The 27,073-nt window shown below is 45.5% G+C and overlaps 1 protein-coding gene across 1 annotated transcript in view; it reads left to right on the top strand.

Moving 5' to 3' along the window:
* LOC122802414 (zinc finger CCCH domain-containing protein 13-like) overlaps window positions 1-25,656 on the top strand; it is a 1,157,483-nt gene extending 1,131,827 nt beyond the window's left edge. The window contains exon 17 of the mRNA XM_044072036.1: window positions 25,112-25,656. Coding sequence (XP_043927971.1) covers window positions 25,112-25,641 — 530 coding nt within the window. The 3' untranslated portion in view covers window positions 25,642-25,656. The remainder of the gene's footprint in view (window positions 1-25,111) is intronic.
* Window positions 25,657-27,073: the final 1,417 nt, after the last annotated feature.

The raw sequence follows: 27,073 nt of genomic DNA, 5'->3' as shown, positions 1-27,073 counted from the left end.
ATGGAGGAGGTAGTCAAGCAGTTGCTTGTGGATACACCTTTCCATAATCTTAGATAAGGGAGAGAGTAGGGCTATGGGACGATAGTTGGAGAGTTCAGTGGAATTTCCACCCTTGTGAAGGGGAATAATATGGGACACTTTCCAAAGCAGCTATTGCCTATGCTGACAAAAAATGCCTGGTTAGTTACCCTAGATCTAAAAGATGCCTACCTCCACATCCCCATAAGGGAATCCTGCAGGAAATTCCTTTGCTTCAGAGCAGGCTCACAACACTTTCAGATGTTCTTCGTGTTTCACTGTTGCAGTCATCACATTTGGGTTATCCTTGCCAGGGTAGACCTCAGCCGGCCCGAATACCAGAGACTTAGTATTTCTGCATCTGTTGCTCTCACTTGAGGACTGACATCAGGTCATCAGTAGTATAAAGTAAGGCAGCCGACGCCATTACATCAGTCTTTCTTGCCATGGAGCCAGAAGCAGAAGCTGTTCGCATGAGTGTCGGTCGGCCGCTATTTGAGTTTTCGTCTACTGAATTGAAGCTGAAGTCTTCTAAAGCGAAGTACCCCATTAGGGATCCTTTTTTCTTCCACAAACCGATGTCAGAAAAAGTTAAATTGTCTCACCTGTGGAAAACAAATACCAAACTGAGACTTCCATTCTTACTGCGTCACTTGCTTAGGCCCAGACCACAACGTCCCTCGTTGTCGCTTCTGTGCTTTGTTCAACACCAGAACTATCTGTCGTTGGGCCCTTATTGTAGCCAGATATTTTTGCTTACAGTCCTCTAATTCCGATATGACTTCTGTAAGCAATCCAACAGCAGATCTTCCAAAAAAAACGTAAAGATAAAGACAGAGAGAGACCGCACAGGTCCAAACCTACCGACGACACTTCCGTTAAGCTAGTCGTCAGTTCTCCGATCCTCAGTGAGGTGCTTTTGCCCACTTCTGCTGATTCTCAGGCCGCTACCGAGACCCTTTCGTAGTCCGGTATGCTGCAAAACTCTTCTTCAACTAAGGATCCTGCAGTCGTCTCAACCTTGGATGGGTCTGGAAACACTGAGCAGGCACCAGCTTCCAAGGATGGCCTTCGCACTAACGAATCTCGACACAAACCAACGTCTTCTTTTTCGACTACCATTCTTTCTAAAACTACTGACTTTCTTAGGCCCCTGGTACGAACCATACCCAAGAAACCGACGACCCACTTTCAGGCGCCTGCTACCCTGCCTCAGTCTCAAATGCTTAAACTGGTGGAAGACCTTATCATTATGATCAGGGGAAGCCACGCTACCCCCTCCAAAAGGAAAAGAGATATGTCCCCTGTAGTTTTGTCTGAACAAGAGTCAGATGCATCTAAATATGAAGATTTGCAACCCCTCTCCACTTATGAGGATTCTGATGCAAGGGGATTCCATTCCTTCAGCCTCTCCCGCAGAGGATTTTTCCTTTGGGGAAACCCTGCATACCTTAAGGGAGCACTTTCAGTGGTAGAGTCAGGACCACCCAAAGTCCAACAAGAGACTCAGAGAATTCTTAGATCTTCCACAACACAGACCTTTGGCCATCCCCCCAGTCCTGAATGTTGTGGAGGATGTTTTCCTCAAATCCAGCTTGACTCCTGATGCTCTCCCTCCTGCTCCCAGAAAACTAGACAGGTACTATAGAGTCCCTGACTCACACAAATGTCTATTTAAAAATCCTACAGCTTACCCTGAGGTCATTTCTCAAGGGCCAAAAGGAATGAAAGCAACTTCTTCTAAGAATCCCACCCACTCAGACAGGGATTCACGAGCATTAGATAGACAGGGTAAGAAAGTATACACCTCAGCTACTCTTGTTATCAGGGCACTAAATTGTCAGTTCCATATACTGAAATTTCAGATACATACCTTGGAACTCCTTAAACAAAGAATGTCTTCCTTTCCTGCTTGGGCAGAATCTAAAGATTTACAAGAGTTAATGCATTCTGCAAGTCAAGTAACTAAACACATCTTGTACTGTGGATGTTCTTCGTTTTCCATTGCTGCAGTCCTGACTATTGGGTATAGTCCGCGTCCAGTCGGCCCGAATACCAGAGTATAAGGCGGACGCGGGCCAGGGCGCATTAGACTGACGCCAGTACGCCAGGGTACTAATGCGCATGACCGACGTCATATCCTCAGTCTTTTTTGCCGCATGGTCCGATGCAGAAGCAGTTTTGCGAGTGCAGGTTGGCGTTCTGAAATATTTCCGAAACCGGAGTTTCAGACCGAAACAGAGTTGGCTAAGTACCCGTTGGAACATTTTGGTTTTTCTTGCCTCAGTATTTTACCGGATGTCAGAAAAAGTGAATAACTGTATTTCTTGTGGGAAACAGATACCTCATAGGGATTACCATACCTTGTGTATACCTTGTTTAGGGCCTGAGCACGACGTTGTTGGTTGCCGCTCTTGTGCTAGGTTTAACAAACGCACTATTAAGAGGAGGTTAGACTGTGCCAGGTTAGTGTTTGGGAAGCGTTGTAATTATAAAATGCCGCCGGATGCTCGCCGCCTCCTCAAGAAGCGCAAGGACAAAACAGCGAAGCCTAGGGTTGATGAACCGCAGTCCCGGATGTCGGTTCTTTAGAAGGCTCAGTGGAGCCAGAGGTTTTGCCAGGAGTTTCCATGGAGTCCCAGGCAGAAACTTTACTATTACAGGATGTGCCTTCTCAGGAGGTAGGCCAAGCTGAGGGGCTTCTCAGGTGACTGTTCTTCCCTCTTCCCAAGGTAGTTAGAGCCTCCTTCTGTTGCCAAAACTTCTTTGAGAGGTAGGCCTAGTTCAGCTTCAGTGGGGCTTCTCCTAGCATTTCGGGTTCTGTACCTAAGAAACATATGCTTAAAATGGCAGAAGATTTGATTACTATGATTAGAGGTTCTATGCCCCGCCTGATAAGAGGCCTAGGGTGGAACCGAGTTTGATAGTTTTGAACAGTGTTCAGAGGCTTCAGAATCTTCTGTGGAAGATATGCAGGAGTATCCTACTTATTCTGATTCTGATGTGGATGATTCCACTCCTACAGCTTCTCCGCCTGAGGATTTCTCATTTTCAGAGACTCTGCATTCCATGAGGGAGCACTTTAAATGGGAAGGCCAGGATTACTCTGATTCCAGGAAAAGGCTTAGGGAATTCTTGTTTTACCCCAGCATAGGCCTTTAGCTATTCCTCCTGTGTTGAATGTGGTGGAAGATGTTTTTGCAGAGGCTTCCCTGAACCCTGACTCTTTGCCTCCTGCTCCTGTTAAGCCTGATAGGTATTATAGGGTGCCCAAGCTCATAAATATTTGTTTAAGAGTCCTAGGGCGGACCCAGAAACTATTTCTCAAGGGCCTAAAGGTGTTAAGGCTTCTGTGGTTAAAAATCCTGTTCCCACTGATAAAGAGGCAAGGGCTTTGGATAGGTGGGGAAAGAAAGTGTATACTTCTTCCACTCTAGCCATGAGAGCATTGAACTGTCAGTTTCACATGCTAAAATATCAGAATTATCTCCTTTCACAATTGAAATCTAAGGTGGATGCTTTGGCGGAAGGTATTGAGTGTAAAGAGTTGCTGGATTTGGTTCATGTGTCTGAACAAGTGGGTAAGCATTCTTTGCAATGTGGTTTTGATGCTGTACAGGCCTCCTCGAGGGTGGCTGCTACCAGTTCTGTTCTTCGCAGGCATGCCTGGTTGAAGGATCAGAATTTAGCTGAGCATGTTAAGACAAGGATTTTGGATGCTCCTTTACAGTCTGATGTGTTGTTTGGATCGCCTGTGGAAGCAGTTTTAAAGAAAATGGAGGACAAAGCTAAGTCTATGCAAACTGTTAAAGATTTTTTGCAGGTGCAGCCACCAAAGTTTAGTAGAAATTGGCCTGCTAAGGGATGGACATATCCTGCTTATGATTCCCAGTTTAGGGGTAGGTCTAGACGTGGTAGGGGCAGGGCTCAAGGTTCTTTTGGGCCTAGAACAGGGAGTTCACCTGCTCAGACTTCTGGTGAGGGCAGGGGTCAGTCCTTTCGTAAACAAACCCAATGACCTGTCTTTTCAGCTGCCAGCAGATTCCCGTCTGGCAGCTCCTTTGGGAGGAAGACTGTCTCTTTTCAAAGAAAATTGGGATTTAATTACTCAAGACAAATGGGTGTTGGATATCATTCACCACGGCTACAGATTTTATTTCCATACAATGCCCCCTTTCAAAGGCATGCCAGACGTTCCTCCTCCACAAAGAAAAGAGGCTCACAAGCAAGTTTCTCAGTTACTTCAGATAGGGGCCATTCAGCCAGTCCCTGTATCAGAAAGGGGCCTAGGATTTTATTCTCGCCTGTTCCTTGTACCAAAGAAGGGGAACACGTGGAGACCAATTTTGGATTTATCTCTCCTCAACACGTTTTTGGACATTCCCAAGTTCAAGATGTTGACGTTACAACAGCTTTTACCTCTGCTGGGCAAAGATCACTGGATGGTAACTTTAGATCTCAAGGAAGCTTACCTTCATGTGCCTATAAGGCTAAGTTGCAGGAAGTATCTGGTTTCGAGCTGGAAATTCTCATTATCAGTTCTCTGCATTGCCCTTTGGCTTATCTACTGCCCAGAGTATTCACAAAGGTTCTGGCTCCAGTGATAGCTTACTTCAGGCTTCAAGGAATTCAAATCTATCCTTACTTGGACGACTGCCTGATTCTGGCTCAAGAAAAGGAAGACCTTCTACAGCATCTGGAATATGTTATAGCAGTGCTAAGATGCCTAGGGTATTCTGTGAACGAAATAAAGTCCAGTCTAGTACCCTCTCAAGACATGTGCTTTCTGGGTGTGAGACTGAATACAGCAGCCCAGATGGCCTTTTAACCCCGGACAAACAAAAGAGTCTGTCACTTTACTTCCATCAACTATCTCATCAGTCCGTGCTGACTGCAAGGACAGTCCTTCAAGCATTAGGGTTCATGGCATCTTGTATTCTGGTGCTTCCCAATGCCAAACTGCATATGAGGAAGCTACAATGGTATCTCAAAATGTATGGACACAGCACTGCCAGGATTTGGACACTGTCATTCAAATAATACCTTGCCTTGAAAAGAATTCTTGTGGTGGGCTCAGGAATGTCACCTAAACAAGGGACTCTCTGTGACCCGCCAGAGGCAAGTCAGATCTTAACAACAGATGCCTCGGACATTGCTTGGGGAGCTCATCTAAATGGAAAGTGGATACAAGACAAGTGGCCTGCCAGACTACAGCATCTACATATCAACATGAAGGAGATGTTAGCAGTCCAGTTTGCATTAATGGCTTTCAAGGAGTTACTTCTTCCAGGGCAGGTGTTGATTCTAACAGACAACACAACTGTCATGTGGTACATCAACAAGCAAGGGGAACACATTCTTATCCTCTATGCAGGCAAGCAATGATTTTATGGGAGACTGCGCTAAGCTTGCAACTAACTCTTCAGGCAAGGTTTCTGCCAGGAGCACAGAACTCCTTAGCAGATGTGTTAAGCAGACAAATCATGGATCCCCACGAGTGGAAACTGGATCTTCATGTATTTCAGAAACTGACAGTGTCATGGGGAACTCCAGACATAGATCTGTTCGCTTCTCCACTAAACCACCAGCTGCCAAAGTATTGCACAAAGGGGTTTCATCACACAGCTTGGAAAGTGGATGCTCTGTCTTTCAGTTGGAAAACCTTCATGTGTATGCCTTTCCACCTCTGCCTCTTCTTCCAAAGGTACTATTAAAGGTCAGACAAGACAGGCCAAGGATGATTTTGATAGCTCCAGATTGGCCTCGGCAACACTGGTACCCACTACTACGGAGTCTGGTAAAGAAGCCTCCATGGCCTTTACCTCTGATTCCTCATCTGTTATCTCAGAAGGACGGTCATCTGCTCAATGTCAAGCTTCACTCTCTTCATCTAACAGCCTGGCATATTCTGTGTTGAAACACAGCAGGTCTCAACTTCCTCAACAAGTTTTAAATGTGATTATGGAAGCTAGAAGACCTAGTACAAGGAGAGTGTGCAGAAAAATGGAAGAGATTTTTATTTTGGAGTACAGCAAAGAATTTGGAGATTTCTGAGCCTAATTTGAGTGTGGCTCTTCAATATCTTACTGAGTTATTGGACAAAGGTTTGTCCTTCTCTTCCATTAAGATTCATGCTGCAGCAATTTCAGCTCACTATGATTGTGACCCACCTTTGTTTTCGCATCCTTTGTTCAAGCAGTTTCTTAGAGGGGCAAAGAATATAAGACCCCAATGAGAGCTCCTACTCCTGCTTGGGATCTCAATTTTGTGTTGGAAAAACTTACTCTACAACCTTTTGAGCCTGCAGCTACTGCTGAATTGAAATACTTGTCATGGAAGACTGCTTTTCTGTTGGCTATTACTTCTGCAAGAAGGGTGTCTGAGTTGCAGGCCCTTATGGCAGTAGAGCCCTTTTGATTTTCCATAAGGATAGGGTATCATTACGTACTAATCCTTCCTTTATGCCTAAGGTGGTTTCTAGTGTGGCTTTAAACCAAACTGTTCATTTGCCTACGCTTTTATGCAGACCCTCAAAATAAAGGGGAAAAGATTTTGCACACTTTAGATGTACACAGGCAATTGCTATTATTTAAGCAGGACTAAGGATTTTAGGCAGTCTCAGCAGTTGTTTGTTTCTTTTGCTTTGAGTTCACAGGGCAAGCCTGTGTCAAAACAAACTATTTCTAGGTGGATTGGCTTTTGCATTGCATTTTGTTATTCCCATCATGGCAAGGAGATTCCAGCTGGGATTAGGCCTCATTCCACTAGGGCTACTGCCACTTCAACAGCATTTCTAAGGGGTGGCAACTAAGGATATTTTGGAAGCAGCTACTTGGAGTTCAGTGCATACTTTCTCTAAGCATTATCACCTTCCTATCTACTCTAAGTCTAGGGCTGGTTTTGCCACAGCTGTTTTGCAAGGCATGTTGTCAGCTCCTACTTCTTTATGATTTGCCAGCCTCCCTTACCTCTGCTTTGGGATTCTACCCAATAGTCAGGACTGCAGCAATGGAAAACGAAGAACATAGTACAGTTTTGTACCTACCATAAATGTAGATGTTCGAGGATTCCATTGCTGCAGTCCAATTTACCCTCCCTCCTTCCCCTCTGTGTTTAGGGGTGGTTGTGTAGGTGAGTTTACATGCTTATATTTTTGTATATATTGTACATGTTTTTGGTGCAGGTTTTTTGGGACTTGTCTTTTTAGGGTCTTCTGACATCTGGGGCAAGAAAAGACTGAGGATATGACGTCGGTCATGCGCATTAGTACCCTGACGTACTGACGCCAGTCTAATGCGCCCTGACCGACGCCAGCCTTATACTCTGGTATTCGGGCCGACTGGACGCGGACTATACCCAATAGTCAGGACTGCAGCAATGGAATCCTCGAACATCTACATTTATGGTAGGTACAAAACTGTACTTTTTGATGCCCTAGAAGCTTCTTGCAGGGCAGCAATCACTGGATCTGTCCTTAGAAGGCATGCATTGCTTAAGGAACAGCCCCTGCCAGATCATGTCATATCTAAATTGTTGGATGCCCCCTTGCACAAAGATAACTTATTTGGCACTAAGGCAGAGGAGGTCTTAAAAAAAATGGAAGAAAAATCTATGCATACAGTTAAGGGTGTCTTGCAGGTCTAGGTTCAGCGGGCATTGTCCCTCCAAACACTGGTCCTTTCCTGCTCCCAGTAATCTGGCCCAGCCTAGGCCCTGTGGAAGCAGCCCCAGGGAATGCAGAGATCTAAGCAGTGGACTACCTCCTCTTCAAAACCAGGGAGTTCTAAGCCACCCCCTTATGGTAAAAACTCACAATGACTTCTCCTCCACCCCTCCCTCTGCCCACCTTTACTTACCCCTAGGAGGAAAACTCTCCTGCCACTCATCACCTGGGCCACCATTACCAAAGACACTGGGTTCTAAACATTGTGTCTCAGGGATACAAATTTTCCTTCCACACACTTCCAGCCACAAAAGGGTTCCCAGCCTCAAAAGGGTTCCCAGATCTACCATCAAATTAGTGGGCAGAGGCTCAAAAGCAAATCTTTTCCCTGCTCTCTTTGAGGGCAGTAGAGCACGTTCCTGCAGAACAGATAGGCCAAGGTTTCTACTCCAGACTTTTTCTGGTGCCCAGAAAAGAGGGCACCTGGTACCCCCATCCTCGATCTATCCATTCTAAACACCTTCCTGGTGATCCCAAAATTCAAAATGCTCACACTCCAGCAGCTGCTAACCATGCTCTCCAAGGACGCTTGGCTAGCCACCCTAGATCTAAAACAGGCCTACCTCCACATTCCTATCAGGGAATCATGCAGGAAGTACCTCCGCTTCAGGGCAGGATCTCAACACTTTCAGTTCTCTCCGCTTCCCTTTGGCTTATCTACTCCTCCCAGAGTTTTCAGAAAATGTCTGGCTCCAGCCATTGCCTTTTGCAGACAAAGAAATATTTAGATTTACCCATACTTAGACACCTGCCTTATTCAGGCAGACAGCCAGGAGAAGCTCCTCAAACACCTGGCCTTTGTAAAGACCCTATTAACCTCCCTGGGGTACATGATCAACAAAAAGAAATCCAAACAGGTGCCCACACAAAGGATAATTTTCCTGGGAGCAAGTCTGGACACAGCTTCCCAGATGGCATACCTTACTCCAGAGAAACAAATTTACCTGACAGCCAACTTGTCTCAACTAGCCACCCGATCCCAGCTAACTGCAAGGAAAATCCTGCAAGCTCTGGGGTTCATGGCATCTTGCATACTACTCATTCCATGTGCCAGACTGCATATGAGGAAACTTCAGTGGTACCAACACTCTCAAGACCTGGAAACTCTTCTACCCATAACTTCTTGTCTCAGAAAAGATTTTCTTTGGTGGGCAGCTGCATGCTCCCACAACAAGGGGGTGCCTTTTTCCCCACCCCACGCTGCCCAGACCTTCACCACAGATGCATCAGACTATGCTTGGGGTGCACACCTGGACGGCAGGTGCATTCAGAGCCAGTGGAGCCCACAGCAAATTCCCCTGCCCATCAGTCAAAAAGAGATGATTGCTGTGCAGCTAGCCTTAATCGCTTTCAAGCCCCTTCTCTCCAGGGGCTCTCCTGATCAAAACAGACAACACCACTGTGATGTGGTACATCAGCAAGCAGGGCGGGACTCACTCCTACCCTCTATGCAGGCAGACATGACCCTTTGGCACACAGCCTTTGCCATGCAACTACACCTGCTAGCACAATTCCTACCAGGCTTTCACAACTCTCTGGCAGACCATTTAAGCAGAAGTCTTCTTGACTCACATGAGTGACAACTCAACAGAAGTACCTTCACCCTAATAACACAGAAATGGGGAACCCCGAAGGTCGACCTCTTTGCCTCCCACACCAACCATCAGCTCAGCAAATTCGGCACCAGGGAGCATCACTGCATGGCTTGGAAAGTGGATGCCCTGTCCTTCCCCTGGGTCAATCTCTCGGTGTATGCCTTTCCTCCCCTACCTCTCATCCCCAGGGAATTGCTCAAAATAAAGGAGGAAAAACCAAGGACCATTCTTATAGCTCCAGACTGGCCCCTGCAGCACTGGTACCCCTTGCTGCGCAGCCTGTCCTCGCTACCCCTTGGCATCTTCCTCAGATTCCAAACCTCCTGACCCAGAAGGAAGGGGAGTTCTTGCATCCCCAATTCCAGACACTCAGTTTGGCAGCTTGGCTTATTCCCTAACACCCAACCTATCTGCTAACCTCAGTAAACAGGTTCTGGATGTTATCCGTGCGGCCAGACGTCCTAGCACCAGAATGTCTTATGCTGATAAATGGAAAAGGTTCTGCACTTGGACCCAGGCTAAGGGAGCCAATATGGCACAGCCTCCCCTCCCTCTCATCCTGGATTACTTAGCTGACCTACTACACACACACTTCTCCTCTATAAAAATTCATGCCTCTGCTATTTCTGCTCATTTTCCCACTGAGCAGCCCCTTTTCTCACACCCTTTGATCAAACAGTTCCTGAGAGGGGCTAGCAACATGAGGCCACCCAGAAGGGCACCAACACCAGCTTGGGACCTTAACTTTGTATTGAAAAAGATCACCATATCCCCCTTTTGAACCAGCTTCTTCTGCAGAGGTAAAATTTCTCTCCTGGAAGACAGCATTCCTTCTGGCCATCACTTCAGCCAGAAGAGTCCCTGAGCTGCAAGCACTCACAGCTGTGGATCCCTTCTTCATCTTTCATGCAGACAGGGTATCCCTCAGAACTAACCCTTCCTTCATGCCCAAGGTGGTGTCCAGTGTGGCTCTCAACCAAGCCATTCATTTGCCCACCTTTTTTCCTAACCTCCAGAACAAGGGAGAAAGGATTCTTCTCTCTAGATGTGCACAGGCAGTTCAGATTCTGTCTAGACAGGACTAAATCCTTCAGAAAGTCTGATCAATTACTGGTTAGCTTTGCTACAGGAGCAGACGGCAAAGCCATAGTTAAATAAACCATTTCCAAATGGATAGCACACTGCATCCATTTCTGATACAAACAGTATGGAAAGCCTTCCCCCAAGGGGGTCAGGACATACTCCACCAGAGCAGCCTCCACCTCTACGGTTCTCCTCAGAGGAGTCCCCACCAGGGACATCCTTGAGACTGCAACCTGGACATGTGTTCACACTTCTACCCAGGCATTACCACCTGCCTCTCTTTTCCAAATCAAGAGCAGGGTTTGCCTCTGCAGTCTTGCAGGGCATCCTAGCCAGCCCCTAGTTTCCAGGACTGCTTCCACCCTTTTCCTCAGCTTTGGGAATCAACCCAAATGTGATGACTTTGACAGTGAAACACGAAGAATATAGTACAGTTGTGTACACTTACCATAAATGTAGATGTTGAGTGTATTCACTGTTGGAGTCCTGGTCCCCTCTCCTCCAGCCCCCTTTCTTCTCCTCTCCTTTTATTACCAATCTAACTTGTTGTTCTCCTTTCCTTTCAGGGGACTTATTGGTATTTATTTTCCACTGGTGGAGTTTATTCCACCAGATCCTGGCCTCCTACTTGGGGGCTCCTGACAGGTTAGGGTAAGAAAAACTGATGTAATGGTGTCTGCTGCCTTACTTTATACTACTGATGACCTGACGTCTGTCCTTAAGTGACAGCAACCAATGCAGAAATACTAAGTCTCTGGTATTCGGGCTGTCCGAGGGCTACCCTCCCAGGGATAACCCAAATGTGATGACTGCAACAGTGAATACACTAGAACATCTACATTTATGGTAAGTGGTCCACAACTGTACATTCTCTGCACTACCCTTTGGCTTATCTACTGCTCCCAGGGTATTCACCAAGTGCTTAGCCCCGGCCGTAGCCTTTTGCATACAGAAAAATATACAAATTTACCCTTATCTGGACAACTAACTCATTCAGGCAGATTGCAAAGAAAAGCTCCTCAAGGACTTCCTCTTTCTCAAAACCCTTCTAACCTCCTTAGGGTAAACCATCAATGAGAAGAAATCAAAGCACAACACCCTCCAGGAAGATCATTTTAATGGGAGCACTGCTGGACACAGCATCCCATATGGCCATTCTGTCCCCAGAAAAGCAGAGCTTCCTGCTTCTCTATTTTACCCAGCTGGCTTCCAGAAGTCACCTCACTTTGAGGAAGTTCCTGCAAGCCTTTGTGTACATGGCACCTTGCATCCTTTAAATTCCTCTGGCCAGGCTTCAGGCTTCACATGACAAAACTTCAGTGGTACCTAAAGAACCTTTGCTGTCAGCACTCTCAACCTGTAGAGACCTCTCTCCCTCTGATCCTCTGTATAAGGGCCGAGTTTCTCTGGTGGCAGGGGCCTGTGCCCAGAACACGGGTCTTTCCTTCACCCTCCACCCAACTGGGCAGACCATTACCACAGACGCTTCAGACATAGCTTGGAGCGCTCACCTAGAAGGCAGGTGCACCCAAGGTCTTTGGGATGTCCAGCACCTTTCCTTACACATCAACCAGAAGGAAATGATGGCAGTACAAAAGGCTCTGACATCCTTCAAACCCCATCTCAAGCCAGGGGTTCTCCTTATCAAAACGGACAACACCACAGTAATGTGGTACATCAACAAACAGGGAGGGACCCAATCTTACCCTCTGTGCAGGCTAGCCATGAACCTCTGGCTGACAGCCTCTTCCATGGGACTACACCTGATAGCCCAGTACGTACCAGGGATCAGCAACACCTTGGCAGACCACTTAACCAGAAACTTACTGGACCCCCAGAAATGACAGCTCCACAGAAAAATCTTTTTAGAAATCACTCAGACATGGGGAATTCCGGAGGTGGATCTCTTTGCTTCACATCTCAACCATCAGCTGAAAAAATTCTATACCAGGTAGTATCACCACATCGAGTGGAAGGTGGATGCCTTGACCTTCCCCTGGAACACCCTTTTTGTGTACGCATTCCCTCCTCTGCCTCTTATTCCAAAGGTACTGATCAAAATAAGGGAGGAGAGACCAAAGGCCATCCTCATTGCTCCAGATTGGCCCAGACAACATTGGTACCCCTTACTTGCAGCCTTACCTTACAGCCTCCCAGGCAGCTTCCCCTGATCTCAGACCTCTTAACTCAGGTGGGGGGGGATGCTGCACCCAGACTTGCAGACTCTCAAACTATCAGCATGGCTAATACTCTAAAGGCAAATAAGGGGCCCCTGCTAAGCAAACAGGTCCTAGACATTATCATAGAGGCCAGAAGGCCCAGCACCAGAAAATCTTACACAGTAAAATAGAAAAGATTCTGCTCCTGGAGCAAGTCCAGGGGGGGGGGGGCAGTACCTCACAACTTTCCATCCCTCTTATCCTGGACTACCTAGCGGATCTACTTAATAGTGGCCTGTCCTTCTCCTCTATTAAAATCCACGTCTCAGCCATTTCAGCTCATTTTGATACAGAACACCCCCTGTCCTCCCATCCTTTGATTAAACAATTCCTCAGAGTGACTTCTAATATCAAACCTCCCAGAAGGCCACCCACTCCAGCCTGGGACCTGAATTATGTTTTGGAAAAACTAACTTTACCACCCTTCATACTGGCTGCTTCAGCAGAACTAAGATACCTCTCCTGGAAGACTGCTTTTCACCTAGCTATCACCTTATCCAGAATGGTTTCAGAACTTCAGGCACTGATGTCCATTGAGCCCTTCATCATCTTCCATGCAGACAGGGTCTCCCTGAGGACTAATCCCTCCTTTATGCCCAAGGTGGTATCTAATGTAACTCTCTACCAGCCCATACATCTACCCACCTTTTTTCCTAACCCTCAAAACAAGGGGGAAGGATTTCTGCACTCACTAAATGTGCACAGACAGCTCAGATACTATTTGGACCTTACTAAACCCTTCAGGAAAACAGACCAACTGTTTGTCAGCTTTGCCCCAGGGGCAGATGGGAAGCCCATTTCCAAACAAACCATTTCCAAATGGATATCACACTATATCCATTTCTGCTACAGATTGCATGGGAACCCCCCAAGTCTATCCAAACCCATTCCACTAGGGCAGCCTCCACTTCCACAGCATTCCTTAGAGGAGTTCCCACCAGGGACATCCTGGAAGCTGCCACCTGGACTTCTGTCCATACGTGTTCTGCAGGGCATGCTGACCCATTCCTAGGTCTCTTACTAATCCTACCACACCTCTCCTCTGCTTTGAGAATCCTTACAGAGGTGATGAGTTTAGGGAGACCTAAGTTTCTAACGGTGGCTTTTAGCCACCAGGACCACTTTACCATATTTACTTGGGCCTCTGACTGGTTAGGGCAAGAAAAACTGATGTAATGGCATCGGCTGCTTTCCTTTATAGCACTGATGACCTGACGTCAGGCAGCAAGCGACAGCAGCCGGTGTAGAAAAATTTTGATTCTGGTATTCGGGCCTGCTGAGGGCTACCACAGCAGGGATAACCCACAGGTGATGACTGCAACAATGAGTACACTCTAACATCTACATTTACGGTAAGTGTACACAGCTGTACATTTTGAGAATGCTTCTTGGCAAGACGAAGGGTTGAGAATGCCCCTGCAGAAATCAGAATTTGGAACTTTTAATGGAGTCCTTTGCTCAGTGATGTCTGCAGTCAGCTGACACTTGCCATGACAACATCTCCTGCTTTGTAAGCTTATCTCCAGAACCTATCAGTTCTTTTCCTTTTCTTTTTTTTTTTTTTTTTTTTTTTACTGCCCATACAGTTTGAATCTTGATCCTTGCAGTTGCTGGAAGAGTTCTGCATTCACACACTTCAGTCCCATAAGTGCCAGTTTGCCAGGCAGGATCTACATTACTGTTGCCTGTCTTGGGTCAGGGAAGAACATGAGGCCAACAGTTGCTGAAGATGCCAGAGGTTTAGCTTGGCTCCTTGATGTGAAATAAGGGAGAAGGAATAGGTCTGCTTCCCCGAGATGACAGCAGTTCGTAGCTGTTCATGAGGAGACAGGCAGTAGTGTTCTTCTTGTTCCCCCAGATTTATAATCAACATAGTTGCAAGGGCAAGCACTCTGAAGCTAAGTCTGAACCTTCTCTCGGTAAGTATACTGTCCATCCTTCATCTGTCTGTGAGGGTTTGAGTTGGCCTTCAGCTTTTGTCAAGCGACTTTGGGATGGGAGGTGCACCCTCATTGTCCTGGGGGGTGTGTGTGTGTGTGTGTTGGGAGGGGTCATCAAAAATTTTTGTTTCCACCACCCTGTTTTCGATAAGCAGCTGCTGTGCCTTTTTAACCAGCCTAATCGTAGAAATTGGTTCCTTGTGCCACCAAGTCTGAGGTACTCAGAGCCAGGACTGTCCTTTAAAGATCAGTCAGCATGACTCAGTTGAGGAAGATCAATCTCAGAGAGCAGTTGTTGGATGTCTGGTTGGAGCTTAAGACAGCACATATGGACTAAAGCCTTTGCGTAGCTAAGTGTAAATCCTTTGCCATCCATGGTGTGCAGCTTCACCCTACCCATACTGTTTCCTGATCTAACCCTTGGCCAGTCTGTCATGTGTGTCATGTGTTCTTCATATGAGAGCTCACTGCTGGTGGATGTGGTTCTCCCTTATCGCTTAGCTATTTGTTCATAGGTTTTTAGGTAGGTACTAGGCTATCTGCCAGAGGGCATTTATAAGCCTAGCCAGAGTGTGTCGTCTTTCGCCGCCCCATTGTTTAATTAACTGATCCTCTGTCAAGCAGAGCCAATGAAGTGATCCCAGGGGTGTATTTTCTGTTAACCATCCACTCGTCAAGGTTTCTCTTGAAGTGTTAGTGAGGGGCTTTGCCTGATGTAATTTGGAATTTTGTTCCAAAGCATGGGGAGTCTCTGTGACAGGAATCTATCCCTCCAACATGTTCTATTTATTGTTGTGGTGAGGTTTAGTTCACTAGAGCGCTTGGCTTGCAGTGACTTGGATTTCTTTAGGTGGAGCAAGTCCATCAATTCTGAGTTGGATGTGGCTTTGTAAGTCAGGCAGAGATCACCTCTGAGTACAGCCGGAGTTTTTTTCAGTTGGGCTGCATAGGACATGTTTGAGACCAGTAATCCTCTTGGTGAGGTACTTTTGTGGTCTTTCCAGCTGTTGGAAGTGTCTTGTGAGGTATATCCCAAATGGGGCATTATACTCTATGATGGGTCTAATGAGTGATGGGTAGAGGGGCACTATGACCTCTTTATTTCTAGATGTGAACCCTTTAGTAATTAGATGGGCCACATAGAAGGATTTCCTAACTACTCTGGCAATATGATTGTCAAAGGAGAGATTACTGTCTACCTGGGTCCCCAGATCTCTTATTACCTCTTCTGTATTAAGGGGGCTGCCACCTATGTGGTAATTCGTGGGTGTTTTGTTTTTCCCAAATGGGATGACTATGCATTTTTTGACATTTAGCTTGAGGCCATGACTTTGACACCAGGTGTCCGTCTTAGTAAGGCCCTTTTGGAGGATGTCCGTGTCAGCCAGAGAGTCAATTATGGCTCCCAGTTTGCAGTCATCAGTGAACTTGGTTAGATATAGTCCTCCTGCGTTTGCCTGTACTTCTGAGAAGTATATGCCGAACAGTAGGGGTCCCATGACCAAGCCTTGCGGGACACCACTTGTGACTGGTTTAAAGTTGGACCTGAAGCCCGCTGTTCTTACCGTGTGAGTTCTGTCTGTAAACCAGTTGGCAACCCATCTCATGACGTAGGGGTTTATGTTCAGGCTGGTGAGTTTTTCTGTAATACCTGAGTGGGGAATGGTGTCGAAAGCCTTGGCGAGGTCAAGGTAGGCCGTGTGAACCACCTTTCCCTGGTCTATGGCCTTGATGACTGTCTCGAAGAAGTCCACCAGGTTTAGTAGGTATGATCTGCCCTTAACAAAGCCGAACTGGGTTGGGTCAAGTGTTTGGAGGTTCCCAATGTCTTTGTTAATGAGTTCCATGATGATGCGCTCCATAGCCTTGCAGACCAGGCTAGTCAGGCTTATGGGGCGATAGTTACCAGGGTCAGTTGTGGCCCCTCCTTTGTGGAGAGGAATAACCGTTGCTGTGCGCTATTCTATGGGCACGTTAAAGTTAGGAGATTTTGATGTGCTCATGTCTAAGACGAACAGAGATATTGAGACTGTCCCCCTTCTGCATCACCTTATGATGCATCTCTCAATTTGGGATGTTGTCATGTTTATGTAGAGCACCTAGGAATGGCCCCTTGCCGCTTTTCACTCCCTCCAGAAGCACATTGCAGAGATTTTAGGCAAGAAGAATAAAAGGCTGAGGAGCTTTGGATATTCCTTCTATTGGATGCTGCCATCAAGGATGCCACCAGAGCAGGCTTGCTATATTCTTCCAGTTTGCTGAAAGAAAGACAATACATTTTACAGGTCAGTGCCAGCTTTGGGCTTTTCTCACAAAGCTTCCCAGTGTTTGAATGATGTCCTTCAAGGATGCATCTGCAGTCTTTACAAATGGGTTGTCCTGTCATCAGGCAGCCCTTCGGTCGGCCGGATTCCAAAGTCTGGGTCTGGCTTCGGCTGGTGTCGCACTTCACCTGACGTCATTGCGGCAGTTATTCGGGTATAAAGGCATCAGCCGACGCCATTTTCCTCAGTCTTTCTTGCCGCGTGGCGCCCGAAGCAGAAGCTGTTCGCAAGTGCCGGTCGGTCAGATCCAGAGATTACTACTACCGAATACTACTTCGAAGACTTCTATAAAGCTAAGTACCCCGTTGGGGACTCTTTCTTGCCTCAGCCGATGTCAGAGAAAGTTAATAACTGTTTATCTTGTGGGAAACAAATACCTCATAAAGATTTCCACTCCTATTGCATACATTGTTTAGGCCCAGACCACGACGTAGCAGCTTGTCTAGCCTGTGCTTCTTTTAACCAACGGACGCTTAGACGTCGGTCAGACTTTGCTGAACAGATTTTCGGCTCCGATTTTGCCTACATTATGCCATCGGATCCTCCAACTACGCAAATAACCAAAAAACGCAAAGAAAAGGACCGACACTCGCGGTCCGCGGTTTCGGCCAAAACCGCAGTCAAGCAAACCACGAGTGTCTCGGTTTCGGCCAAAACCGAGCAAGCGGTTCTTTCTTCAGCCGATAACATGCCTTCTACCGAGGCCTCTTCTAACCTGGTAGAAACGGCTTCTGAAATCCAACCTTCTGTTACGGTTTCACAGGATTTATCAGACACCATTCCCCTGGATATTTCAACCCCTGCACGTGGAGCTGCTAGGCCTCCTCCAGCTATGTCTATTAAGGCCTTTGCCAGGGCTAAAGCAGCCAAAGCACCAAAATCTGTGCCTACCACGCCCCCCTCTCACAGGCCCAGCACTAGCTCCCATATGCTTTCTTTGGCTGAGGATCTCATCTCTTTAATTCGTGGAGCCCAGCCTCATCCAGACAGGGCCTCTCTCCCTCCTCCAGAAAAGAGGCCTAGAGCAGAGCCCCCTGAGCCAGTATCCACAGACGATTCCTCTGATGACTCAGAACATACAGACCCTCCTGAGGCTTCTTATTCTCCTTACGAAGACTCTGATGCTGAGGAGTCCATCCCTTCAGCCTCTCCTCCTGAGGAATTTTCCTTTGGGGAAACCTTGCATGCTATGAGGGAACAATTTCAGTGGCAGGGCCAAGATTTCTCAGACTCTAGAAAAAGGCTTAGGACCTTTCTACATTTGCCACAGCATAGGCCTTTAGCTATACCTCCAGTTCTTTCTGTTGTTGATGATGCATTTAATGATGCTTGCACTGCTCCTGATTCTTTACCTCCGGCTCCTGCTAAGCCCGATAGGTACTACAGGGTCCCGGACACTCATCACCACTTATATAAGGCTCCTTTTGCAGATCTCACCACTTATATAAGGCTCCTTTTGCAGATCCAGAGACGATCTCCCAGGGTCCTAAAGCTGTAGCAGCTACTTCTTCTAAAAATCCCCTCCCCTCTGAAAGGGAATCCAGGTCCTTAGAGAGATGGGGTAAAAAAGTTTACACCTCTGCTACTTTGTCAGCTAGAGCTTTGAACTACCAATTTCACATGATTCAATATCAAGAGTTTATGCTTGACCAGTTGACTAAAAAGCTGTCCTCTGAAGAATCTTTAGATAAAAAGTATGTTCAAGAAATGGTACATAACATACAGCAGGTTAGTAACCATTCTTTAAAATGTGGCTATGATGCACTGGAGGCTTCCTTTAGATCAGCCATGACTGGCACAGTTATCAGGAGGCATGCATGGTTGAAAGAACAGGCATTACCAGACCATGTCAAATCTAAGCTTTTGGATGCACCTATGGACAAGGTCAATTTATTTGGTTCCCCTGCACAGCAGGTACTAAAAAAGATGAAAGAGAAAGCAAAATCTGTGCAAACAGTGAAAGATTTCTTACAAGTTCAACCTCCAAGGTTTAGCAGGAACTGGCCTTCCAAGAATTGGTCCTTTCCAGGCTCCTCTAAGGCACAAAGAGGCAGGAATAGGCACTCTAGAGGCAGAAACCAATCCAGGGGTGCCTACAGGGGTCGCCAGTGGCAGGGTAACAACCAGCGAGGCACGGATACAGCCACCACCACTACAACAACTCAATCTCAGTGACTTGGCGGTGGCACCGCCTACCAGGAAACAACTAGAAGCACCCTTAGGCGGAAAGCTAACCTTATTTTCAAGAAACTGGCACTGCATTACAAGAGAAAAATGGATTTTGCAAACTATAGACCAAGGTTACAGGTTCCATTTCCATACTCTACCAGGAAAGAGAGGAATGCCAAACCTACCACCTGCTCAAAGGACAGAAGCTCTAAAACAAATATCTCAATTATTAAGAATGAGAGCTGTGGAAAAGGTACCATCTATGGAGCAAGGAAAGGGATTTTACTCCAGACTCTTCCTGGTACCAAGAAAAGAAAACAAATGGAGGCCTATTCTAGACCTGTCCGCTCTAAACACATTCCTCATTGTTCCAAAATTCAAAATGCTGACCCTACAGCAGCTTCTTCCCATGCTGGGCAAGGAGTCTTGGCTGGTAACTCTAGATCTCAAGGAGGCATACCTGCACGTCCCCATAAGACCAATTTGCAGAAGATACCTCAGATTTCTTGCAGGATCAGAGCATTATCAATTCTCAGCATTGCCCTTTGGCTTATCTACTGCGCCCAGAGTGTTCACGAAATGCCTGGCATCAGTAATCGCTCATTGCAGACTTCAGGGATTCAAATCTATCCCTACCTGGACGACTGCCTGATACAAGCGGACAACAAAACAAACTAACAGAAGACTTACAAAGAGTCATCTACCTGCTGCAAGCCCTGGGATATACAGTCAATACAAAAAAGTCAAGGCTGATTCCATCCCAAAGAATAACCTTTCTGGGTGCAGAACTGGACACATCAAAACAAATGGCATTTCTAACTGCAGAAAAGAAAGAGCAACTTCCTCTCTACTTTTTGGCATTAACAAAGCAGAACCATCTAACTGCAAGAAAAGTGCTACAAGCTCTAGGCTTCATGGCATCCTGCATAATACTGGTCCCTCATGCCAGGCTGCATATGAGAAAGCTACAGTGGTACCTAAAGAATTTGTGGTCCCAGCACAAGCATAGCCTAGAAACCAAAATTCCAATGATCCCATGCCTGAAGCAAGAGTTCCTATGGTGGGCTCAGGCCTGCCAATCAAACACAGGATTGCCCTTCTGCAAAAGCCAACCAAGACAAACCATCACGACAGATGCCTCAGACCTCGGTTGGGGGGCACACATGCTGGACAAATGCATTCAAGGCCTATGGACTCAAGACCAGCTGCATCTGCACATAAATCTAAAAGAAATGCTGGCAGTAAAATTGGCAATCCAGACATTCAGACCTTTCCTCCAAGAAGGCCAGTTGATGATAAGGACAGACAACACTACAGTTATGTGGTACATCAACAAACAGGGAGGCACACACTCATACCCTCTATGCCGGCTGGCACTGGACCTATGGGATGTGGCTCTGAGCTACAACATTCAGTTACAGGCAATTTATGTACCAGGGAAGGAAAACATTCTAGCAGACATATTAAGCAGAACTACAACAGATGCCCACGAATGGATGCTGCATCCGGACATCTTCAAAACCATCACAAGAGAATGGGGATTACCACAAATAGACTTGTTTGCATCCCCATTCAATCACCAGTTGAAGAAATTCTGCACAAGGACTTACCACCCACTTGCTTGGAAGGTGGACTCCCTATCTTTCAGTTGGAAAAACCTGACAGCATACGCATTCCCACCACTTCCTTTGATGCACAAGGTGCTTCTGAAGATCAAAGAGGAACGTCCGAGGATCATTCTGATAGCCCCAGACTGGCCAAGACAACATTGGTATCCACTGCTGAGGAGCATGTCCCGGGAACAAATATGGGCACTGCCCCTGATCCCATTACTGCTAACACAGAACAACTACAACATCCTGCATCCAAACCTGAAAACTCTGCAGCTAACTGCCTGGAACATTACATAACAGCAATTAACCCAAATTTATCTCAAAGGGTTAAAGACATAATCCTGGAGGCTCGTAGACCTTCAACAAGAAAGAATTATGCTGCAAAATGGAAAAGATATCTCATATGGAGTACTGCAAAGGGGCAAGATGTGACACTGGTGAACATAGCCAACATCCTGGAGTACTTGGCGGAGCTCTTCCATACAGGCCTGTCCTATTCTTCCATCAAGATACATGCATCAGCTATTTCAGCAGAATACAGCTTGGATCCTCCTGTTTTCTCGCATCCTCTGCTCAGACAGTTTCTGAGAGGAATTAAAAATGTAAAACCTCCCAGGAAACCTCCATTGCCAGCATGGGACTTGAACTTTGTGCTAGAAAAACTGACTCTTCCTCCTTTCGAACCAGCAGCAACAGCAGAATTACAATACTTATCCTGGAAGACTGCTTTCCTGCTGGCAATAACTTCAGCAAGAAGGGTCTCTGAACTACAGGCATTAATGGCAGTGCAACCCTTCCTAATCTTCCATCAAGATAGAGTGTCCATGAGAACAAATCCTACATTTATGCCTAAGGTGGTATCCAGAGTCTCTTTAAATCAGGCTATCCACCTTCCTACATTCTTCCCCAACCCACAAAACAGGGGAGAAAGGCTCTTACATACCTTGGATGTACACAGACAATTACGCTACTACCTGGACAGGACAAAAGACAACAGAAAAACTGACCAGCTTCTGGTAGCATATGCAACAGGAAAGGAAGGAAAACCAATTTCTAAACAGACAATCTCCAAATGGATAGGAAATTGCATTAGATTTTGTTACTCCTACCATGGAAAGAAAACTCCAGAGAACATCAGGCCTCACTCCACAAGGGCTACAGCCACTACCACAGCTTTCTTACGAGGAGTGGCTACCAAGGACATTATAGAGGCTACTACTTGGACCTCCGTGCATACATTTGCCAAGCATTATAACTTACCTCTATACTCTAGATCCCGTGCTGGTTTTGCCACTGCTGTGTTGCAAGGGATCCTAACTACACCATAATCTCTTCTCATTTCCTCCTCCCCTAGTTTAGCTATGGTATTCTACCCATTTGTAAAGACTGCAGATGCATCCTTGAAGGACATAGTACAGTTTTGTACCTACCATAAATGTAGATGTCCGAGAGGAATGCATCTGCAGTCAGGATTACCCACCCTCCTTCCCCTCTGAGGTACTCTTAGGGCATTTGCCAATCTTCAGCTAGCTTGGGGGGGATCTATTATGGTGTATTTGTTTGTATATATGTACATACATGCTTATTTTGTGTTTGCTCTCTACTATTTGGAAACTTTGGCATTTATCCAAATTTAGCCATCCAAGAGGGCACCTGGCATCTGGGGCAAGAAACACTGAGGAAAATGGCATCGGCTGATGCCTTTATACCCGAATAACTGCCGCAATGACGTCGGGTGAAGTGCGACACCAGCCGAAGCCAGACCCAGACTTTGGAATCCGGCCGACCGAAGGGCTGCCTGACGACAGGACAACCCATTTGTAAAGACTGCAGATGCATTCCTCTCGGACATCTACATTTATGGTAGGTACAAAACTGTACTTTCTGTGACCTATTTGCTCTTGCATAGATCCTAGAGATCATAACATTTTGCAGTTTAATAGAGCTTTTAACAGGTGTGGTAAGAGGTTCTGCTCTGTTCACCTCCCCTCTTTTTACCCTACATGTTCAAGACTAGTCAGGTATGGGAGAAACTCAATCAATTCTTGAGTCTCGGATTAAAGAAGTTTTTGTGAGCCCCTGTCTTCATTTTCTGTAGTGGGATACCATATATCCTCCTGTACATTTGTCTTTGCAGATGCTTTGACCCAGGACTACCAAGATTAAATTTTATCTTGCATAGGGTAGCATGACTGAAGCTGTCCTCCGTTAAGGAAGAAGTCATAAATACCTGCTTCTCCAAGTTGGCAGTAGTCCATAGCTGTTAATGAGGACATGGGCAGAAGTATTCTTCTTGTACCCCAGATCTTTAATCAACATTGGCTCAAGGACAAGCACTCAGAGGCCAGGTCTGAACCTTCTCACGGTAAGTCTACTATCTGTTCTTCACAGTTAGTCCTCATCTTTTGTCAAGGAACTTTGGATTGGGGATGTGCACCCTTATTGTCCAGGTGTGTGTGTGTGTGTTTTGGGGGGGGGGTGTCATCAAAAAAATCTTTTTCCCCACTCTGTCTTTGGTTAAGTGGCTGCAGTCCCTGTTTACCCAGTCTAATCTTAGATATCGGTTCCTTATGCCACCAGATCTGGGGTACTCTGAGCAAGGACTGTCCCTTAAGGATCAGTCAAGACTACTCAGTTGAGGAGGGTCAACCTCCTAAAGCAATTGTTGGTTGTTTCGAATGGGCTGTTTGGCTAGCCTGTAGAATACCTGATTGTTGACATCTTGAAAAAGAAGAAAGCCTTCACCTCTTTGAATGGCTTCTACAAGTGCTCCCCCTACCTACTTCACCATTTTTTTTCTGTGCTAGACCAGGCCAGCACTAGAAAGGAACAAGCCTGCTTGACATACAAGAAAGTCAGTCATGCTCATGCTATTTCTGATGAAGTTGTTTATAATGCCAGTTTGCCTGCCTATGGAAGGGTATTTCTTTGAGCTGTTTGCTGCTTATAAACACATGACAAGGGACCAGAGTTTTCTAGACATGGTCATCTTCTGACACATTCTGCAGACTGGGTTCTTTCCCAGAACGAAATCCACTAGGAAATCATTCCATGTAAGTAATGCACTTGGGACAAGCCTAGCCTCTGCTGCTTAGAGGGGTTGTAGAAGGTTTGTCTGCACAGGAGGAGGAGAGCAGAAGATTTTTCTCTTGGCCCTTATGTGTTTTGAAAGGAACAAATAACCTTCATCCCCTTCTAGAATTCTGAGACACTGGCCAGCACATCTGGTACATGCAGATCTGTGTGGTCTCCCTCCAAATAATATTACCCTTGTTCCCATGGTTGGGTGTTGAGGCCTAGATAGTAATACAGAATTTGACATATGCTTGGACACACCACTTTCTGCGGTCAACACTGGAGACTGTGGTTCAGTGAGTTTTTGGCAGACTGAATCTGTAATAAATGCTAAAAGTAGTAATCCAGGCTCCATTAACAGGAAGACTAGCAAGCTCGGATCCTCATAAGCCTAGCAACTTATTATGCAGCAGGAACCTCTTATTGTAACATTTGCTAATGTCTGTTATGTACTTTACAGATGACAAAGCTTCTAGTTGTCTGCTGATGTACTATGTTCTACATCTGTAACAATGTTTGTAATTTTTAATTGCTATGTTCTCCAACTGTAATTATGTCTGTAATATTGTAAGTGTGCAGCTTTTCTCTCCGGGCCTCCGTTGAAAACGGACCTACGTCCATCCGGACTCTCCCGGTCAACAAATGTAAATAAATAAATAAAATAGTTCTGTACAGGGACTTCCTGAACGTTGCCATAGTTTGGAATTTTCCTTGTGTACAGTCTTTTGGAGTCTTCATAAATTTGAAGAAGTCCTTCCTAACACAAACCCAGAGTTAAGTTCTTCTTTGGGACAGAGTAGGACCTGGGTTTCTTGCACCAATAGGACTGCCACAGCCTTGGGAGCACACCCTTGTTGGCCATCATAACACAATGAGAATGACTTCTGTTACGTGTTATAACCACCTCTCATTAAAAAATAATCAGCACTTTCTGTTTGTTACATACACACTAGAAAATAAATTTGCAACAGAAAAACTTTTTTGTTGAGCAAATTGACTTTTAAAACTGTTTAAAACTCCAGAGGGAAGCCATTTTCAGCGGAAACATTCTGTCCCTCTGATTTCACAGAGCTATTAACTTAGTGTGTTTGAGAAAAAGATGTATTAACTGACCAGGCACACACTATACAGTTAAAAATAGTTGTTCAGAAGTAGTATGATGGCTGAAGGGAGAACTCATGAGGTATATCATTACTTTGTGTGAGTTCTGTTCATAAAGTGTACAAATAGGTAATTTGCCATGCTGTGTAAGAGGTCAGTCCATGTAGTTTGTATTCTTGTGTGTGGCTAATTATTGCATTCAAAATAGCTTTCCATTCTTTTTGCCATATTTATGTCTTTTTGTTTTTAAGATCGGCAAGATTCAAGAAGCCACAGTTCAAGAAGGAGCTCCCCAGAGTCTGATCGTCAACGGCATTCTAGGGCTGGTTCATTTGACAGTCGAGAAAAGCATCAAGAACGGGAACGTCACGAACATGATTGGGAAAGAGAAAGGAGAGACGCAAGACAGAGAGAATGGGACCGTGATTCTGAGCGAGACTGGTCAAGAAGTAGAGATCGAGACAGAGAGAGACTGAGGGAAAGGGAGAGGGAGAGAAAGAGAGATGTTGACAGGGAACGTGAAAGGCAAACTACTGAAGGTCATGACAGAGAAAGAGAGAGACCTCCTGATATGTCTACACAAAATGAAACAAAAAGAATTGATATCAAAGAAAAGGAGAATGAGACTGAGGTCATTTCTCATGAACCTGAAGTACTGGAGAAGGAGCCAGCAGAGAAGGAAGTAGAAAGCTTGCAAAAACCTAGTGTACATATTCCAGATAAACCTGAAAGCCCTGAAGGTAAAGTAGGCACATTTTGTATCTTTGCTTTTTCGTTATAGTTGTTATTGCGTTTTTTTTCATAGTAATCCTTTGTATTTGTCTGAAATCAATATATTGAAATCAGCATAACATGTGAGCAGTGTTTTGCTTTTAATAAATACTGCTTCACTTAATATGAGAGGGACTCAGTGTAATTGTCTGTACAGTTGGAATGTTTGCGTATATGGGCTCCTTGTAACAGCTAGCCTGCATAGTAATGGTAGGCATTTCAAGTTCTGAAAGTAAACACTGGAGACTAGTGAAAGGTTTCAGGTTTAGAAGCTGAAATGCCTTGGTTGTGTCATTTCAGAAGGTGTAGCTGTTAAGGAAGAATTTAAGCAGGTAAGTTAAAGTGAGCATGATGGTAAAGTATGCAAGTTCTGGAAAACTGCTGTTAGACTACTACCTTGCTGAATGTCCTTTGTAAGTGCCTAAGAATGGATTTAATAATTCAGTAATGCATTTGACTCATCTGTTTCCTTTTAGGATAGTTTCAACAAAAATTTAAAAACTACTAACATCCTTCATGATTTCTTGATCTTGTATCACGTTTGTGAATTTGTTGTACACCAAAGTGGACTAATAGGAGCTGCTATGCTTAAATGATTTTTTTTATAGCCAGGACAGCTACTTCCCCACAGATTACTCTGTTCTTTGGTTCTGTCCACTGACGTATGATAGCAATATTGTTATTTCCTGTTTTCTGTGACTGTGTTTGGATCATCAGTTTATCTCTTTTGTGACTGCTTTAGATTTCCAATAGGAGCCATTTCCTAAGCAGCATTTTAAGGTGTATTTGAATGCTAGGCTTGCAAGATTGACTGATTTATTTGCTTTTGTTCAAGTTCAGAATTGTAGTTGCAGAACACAGTCTGGCTAGGATATGAAGCTGGTCATTGCAGTCATTCAAAACTGACAACCTACACTTAAGCACTACTTTTCAGTCTCATAAGTAGTATTTTTGTTGACTGTTTAGCTAAATTATTTTAACTGCAATCAGTGACCTAATTATTTTTCTTAGGTTTGTATGTCTGTCTCATGTGGCTAGGACTTGCTGCAGCCAAAGCACCTATTGGATGTAACAGTTTCTTTGATAAATGCTAAAAGAAAGTAGTGTGTGCTATCTATGTGGTTTTGAGGGTTGGAGTCCTGACAGTGCCGTAGATAACTTGAGTTGGAGTCATCTTGGTGCTGGAGAAACCCACTGGAGGAGTGATAAAGTGGAGTCTGCTCACCTGTGCTGGAAGGAAGGTATGGGTCAAGTTTTCCTGTGAGTGCTTTGTCTTTACAAAGCCTGCAGTGGACGCCAGAGCTAGCCAGGTATGTCTGCCTCTGAGGGTAAGGTCACTTGCAGAAGCAGGTAATAAACCCTTGCACCATCTCATTGCCCCTCCTACTCATTGTGACCTTACAAGCATGGGCAGGTGAATGGCAAGAGAAGCATCTCCTAAA

This window comes from Protopterus annectens, chromosome 5.part0 (genome assembly GCF_019279795.1).
Source record: "Protopterus annectens isolate FY-2018-M chromosome 5.part0, PAN1.0, whole genome shotgun sequence".
In the NCBI taxonomy this organism is placed as follows: Eukaryota; Metazoa; Chordata; order Ceratodontiformes; family Protopteridae; genus Protopterus; species Protopterus annectens.
Note: the sequence above shows the minus strand (reverse complement) of the source record. Positions and strands in the feature narration are given on the sequence as shown.